Raw genomic sequence first — 4,253 nt, 5'->3', positions numbered from 1 at the left:
ACACTGTGGTACTACCATTGCCATTAAAGAAAACGTGGGCCGTGCTATTATCATTACTATCATCATGCCGCTTTCAACAAAATTACACACAAAATCTCCTCCCAAGGACAGAGTTGCTGACTTTATGGTTGCCATGTCCTGAGTGAACCTACTTAGCATATATGATAATGAATAATATGGAGCCCAGTGTCTCTTTCCATGCACCAACCTCCTCACCAGCAGGCAACCAAAAGGACAACGAAACAAGAGGAAAGTGGGGAGAAAAGAGTGGAAAGCATGGGGAAACAAAAGTGCAAAATATCAACTTTCCCTGGCCAAGATCTATAGGACAGGCAAGTGACCACCTATTAACAACTAGATTCAGTTAAACTTTCCAAATATCCAGAATTTCGGAAATATCCAGAATTTTGCTGTGCTGTAATAAGTAGGTTCAGTTGAGCAGTCCAAATATCCAGAATTTTGCAACTCAAGCGGTTACAAGACATAATCTTGACTGTAGTGGGTTGTTAGATGTTGCTTGACAAGCCTGTTGTTTTGGTCAGCAATTCAGTGCAAGATTGCACAGTTTGCTCTCGAGGGTTAATCAACTAGGAATTGAGTACTGTATATGCTAAGGCAGGTGCGGTTGGCACCTAAAGCCAGAAAGAATATAAGCAACTTCGGTTCAAAGCAAGAAGATAGTGGTACCATGATACAGATGACACATTTAGAGGAAAAGGTGTGTGATATTGACAATGACAACATGGGGATAACATATACTACAAAAACCATCACTACATGTATCGACAGGTTGCCTCCATTGTGAATACATAGGATGATCATCCGTGCTAACTACCAGCTAACACGCCTACCGCGTGCCAACGACTTCCTCTCGCTCGGATCAAAGTGGAAAGGAAAACACCAAGAAACACAACAAATACTCACATAGGATAGAGGCAGTCGGGGCACTTCGCCACCGACACCAACATCACTCTCTTGAGTCTGAGCAAGCAGCAGCATCCCCTTCGCGGCCGACGGACACTGACGGAACAACAAGGCGAAGTAGGTTTGGTGCTGGCTTGCTCATCTCTGAAGAAACCACAAAGGAATGGATGGATCAGCTTATGCTTCTTCATCACATCACAACCCTGCAATGAAAAACAGAGAATTGTTGTGAGATTTCCATTCACCAACTGCCAACTGATAAAATTTTCACTGCAACATAATACTAGTATTATTTTTTTCCTTTGAGAGACCCAGTCCTATCACAACAGAAAGATAAGAACATCTGCGTTGAATTAAACACGCTGATATAAAATGGCTACCAAATCAGATTAAATTATTGCTCCTTCTCATTGTAACTTGCAATGCAATCTACTGAGACCTAGCACAACTGAAATCCGTAAAGAGCTGATGAGACTTAGCACAATTGAAATGTTTTAAAAACGTAATAGGAATTATCAGAACTGAAAATTCTAAGAAGAAAAGTCATCAAAGTGATATATCGATCTCTTCCTTACCTTGTTCTGTTCATCTCGACGAACACCGGAGCGCCTAGTCACGCAGGATGACGGAGTCGGCGATCTCCATGAGCGGCGCAAGGGTCCCCGCCGCGAACTTGCGCGCGAACATGTGGGAGTAGGTGCCGTTGGACTTCCTGAGCTCCCTGATGAGGTCCCCGGAGACCTCCTCCGGCTGGTAGGTGTGCGGGTGGCCGTCGACGGCGTCGGTCCAGTTGACCCTGGTGAGGGTGTACTTGGTGCAGCCGTCGGGGTCCTGCATGTCGAGCAGCGTCGGGAAGTAGTGCTCCTCCGGGTAGCACGAGTCCTTCTCCTTGACGAGGCATGGCGCCTTGAACTTGTTCCAGAGCCTCCTGTCCCTGACCACCATGACGGCGTGCCGCCTGGCGAGCACGAAGAACTGCGAGCCGACGCGGAAGCGGTCGAAGGGCACCTCCGGGAGCATCACGTTGTCGCCGCGCGCGTAGTAGCGGGCGTGCAGGGTGGGCTCGCTGTCGAGGATCTCGATGAAGCTGCGGTGGCGGCGGTGGCGGCCGGCGCCGGCGGCATTGTTGTCGGTGACGAGGGTGCGGTAGAGGGCGGGGAACGGGAGGAGCGGGACGCAGGACTGGGAGAGCAGCGCGAAGAAGTGGTTGGCCGGGTCGTCGAGCAGCGCGGTGGCGAGGAGGCGGCGCGCCGCGGAGATGAGCGTGGCGGAGGCGCGCGCCGTGGCCTTGCCGCGGATGATGCGGCCGCGGAAGGACGGGGTCGGCGGCAGCGTGAGGTTGGCGGCGGGGTCGGCGTGGACGTAGACGTTGAGCAGGCCGTGGTGCCCCGCGAAGAACTTCTCCCAGAGCGGCGCGAAGACGAGGTCGGAGTTGGTGAGGAAGAGGAAGGCCACCTTGGGCCGCGCCTGCGGGCGGCGGCCGAAGGCGGCGGCGACGGGCGCGCCCGGCGCGGCCGAGAGGAGCACGGCGCGGCGGAAGAGCGCCAGGTCCTCCGTCTCGTCCGCGTCCGGGATGGCCGGGAGCGTCTTGGGCAGCAGCAGGCGCGGCGCGAGGAAGTAGACCGCCGGGATGGAGAGCAGCAGCAGGAACGACAGCACGTACGGCGACGCGTACGCCATGTCCGGCGAGCCCCCGAGGAAACCGCCCAAGAAACCCCGGATCTTCCCGCCGGGAAAGAAGAAGGCGGAGAGGGGGATCACAGAGAGATCCTGCCGCTCGGGAGGGACTGACCGGATCTCGCTGGCAAGAACGGGGGCCGCCCGGACATGGATCGAGCGGGGGAAAGATTCCACCAACGGAGAGCGCCGGCGCGCCTGGAGGATCGAATCGGACCAGCCTCCGCGGAGGGGAAGAAGGACGGGGAGGAGCTCGTTGCCGTGGCGCGGAATCTGCTGCTGGTGGTGCTCGGATCCGATCTCGCGGTTCTGGCGGGACGGATGCGGCGTTTGGAGGGGGAAAGGCGCTGGTTTTTGGAGGGAGAAGAGGTGGGGGAGGAGTGAGGGGGTGAGGTGTTGTGCTCTGCTGCTTTTGTGGGGGCTCTTGCTGCTCTGCTCTGCTCTCCACTCTTCAGCAACCTGTCCTCATCCCAGCGTTTATTAATCTGAATAAATGTGGATGCTTTTGAAAAACAAATATGACGTGCAAATTAATATTCCATTTATCCGGTATTATATTGTCTCATAAATAAATAAAAATAAATATATTTAGAACTAAAATACATTTGGATGCATCTATTTTATGTTGAGTATTTCCGGACGGAAAGATAGTCAAAAGCCAAACTTGAGCTTTTCCATAAGAGTGAAAAAGAATGCATATTACTCCCTCCGTACCTAAATATAAGTCTTTTAAGATATTTCATTAGGTATCTATATACGGAGCAAAATGAATGAATCTATACTCTAAAGTATGTCTATATACATCCGTATGTAGTCCACTAGTGAAACATCTAAAAAGACTTATATTTAGAAACGGAGGGAGTACTATTCTCCTTCATATAGTACCAAATAACGTAGTTTTAGACCAAACAATATAGACTCGAGATTCGAATTCATACTTTCTCCGTTTTAAAATAAGTGTTGGAGCGGTATTAAAGTCAAGACATTTATTTTGAAGCGAAAAGAGCATTATACAATGAACATAACAAAATAGGTATTTGCAATGACTTATTGCTTTGCTGAATTGCAAGGAGCTGGGGCCAAAAATGTAATTATTACTTTTTGCAATCCTCCCAATCGATGGATGAACTAATGAATATATGCAAATCCTTATTGAATAGGCTACGCCACATAGACACATGGATTTGGACATTTTAGGTTGGGGTTCTCAAACCACTTGATCTTTCTTTTCGCGATGACCCCTTTTGTTTGACCTTTAAACATGTAGTGTTATCTTTTTCGATGATTTTGTTATTGGTTTAGAATGGCAGAGGTTAAATCTAACGTAAAATGCATGCATGCTATGGGTGGGTAAGTAAATCAAAAACTCTGTAGAAACAAATTTTGAAATTTCCCCTGGTATTTAGCTTTTGGATTTGCACTGGGTATGCAATTTGACCCTCACCTTCGTTAGATCATGAAATCAAAAGTTAGTGCAAACTAGCAGTGTTATGTGTACACAGAGGCATGGCACGTGTATGAACTTCATGCAGTCGGCGTCATGTTAAAAGGTGCAAACCATGATTCTTTCTAATATTTTCGGCTCAAAAGAAACAAATTTTAGTCTAATGCATCCAAAATATAAGCCACACAATTTAAACATCAAAATACTA

General features: G+C 49.0%; 1 protein-coding gene across 1 annotated transcript; it reads right to left on the bottom strand.

The window, feature by feature from the left end:
• Nucleotides 1-705: 705 nt before the first annotated feature.
• LOC123396450 (glycosyltransferase BC10-like) lies at nt 706-3,043 on the bottom strand. Its single transcript, XM_045091383.1, has 2 exons — nt 1,500-3,043; nt 706-1,127 (listed from the first exon to the last, which is right to left on the bottom strand). Exon 1 carries the CDS (start codon nt 2,602-2,604, stop codon nt 1,534-1,536), a length of 1,071 nt encoding a protein of 356 aa, XP_044947318.1. The 5' UTR covers nt 2,605-3,043; the 3' UTR covers nt 706-1,127; nt 1,500-1,533.
• Between the last annotated feature and the right edge of the window lie 1,210 nt (nt 3,044-4,253).

This window comes from Hordeum vulgare, chromosome 5H (genome assembly GCF_904849725.1).
Source record: "Hordeum vulgare subsp. vulgare chromosome 5H, MorexV3_pseudomolecules_assembly, whole genome shotgun sequence".
NCBI lineage: Eukaryota > Viridiplantae > Streptophyta > Magnoliopsida > Poales > Poaceae > Hordeum > Hordeum vulgare.
The sequence above is the reverse complement of the archived record's forward strand: the minus strand, read 5'-3'. Positions and strand labels throughout refer to the sequence as shown.

What these genes read in the sequence shown, in the direction of transcription:
- LOC123396450 (XM_045091383.1), bottom strand. Translation starts at nt 2,604, where the DNA reads ATGGCGTACGCGTCGCCGTACGTGCTGTCGTTCCTGCTGCTGCTCTCC.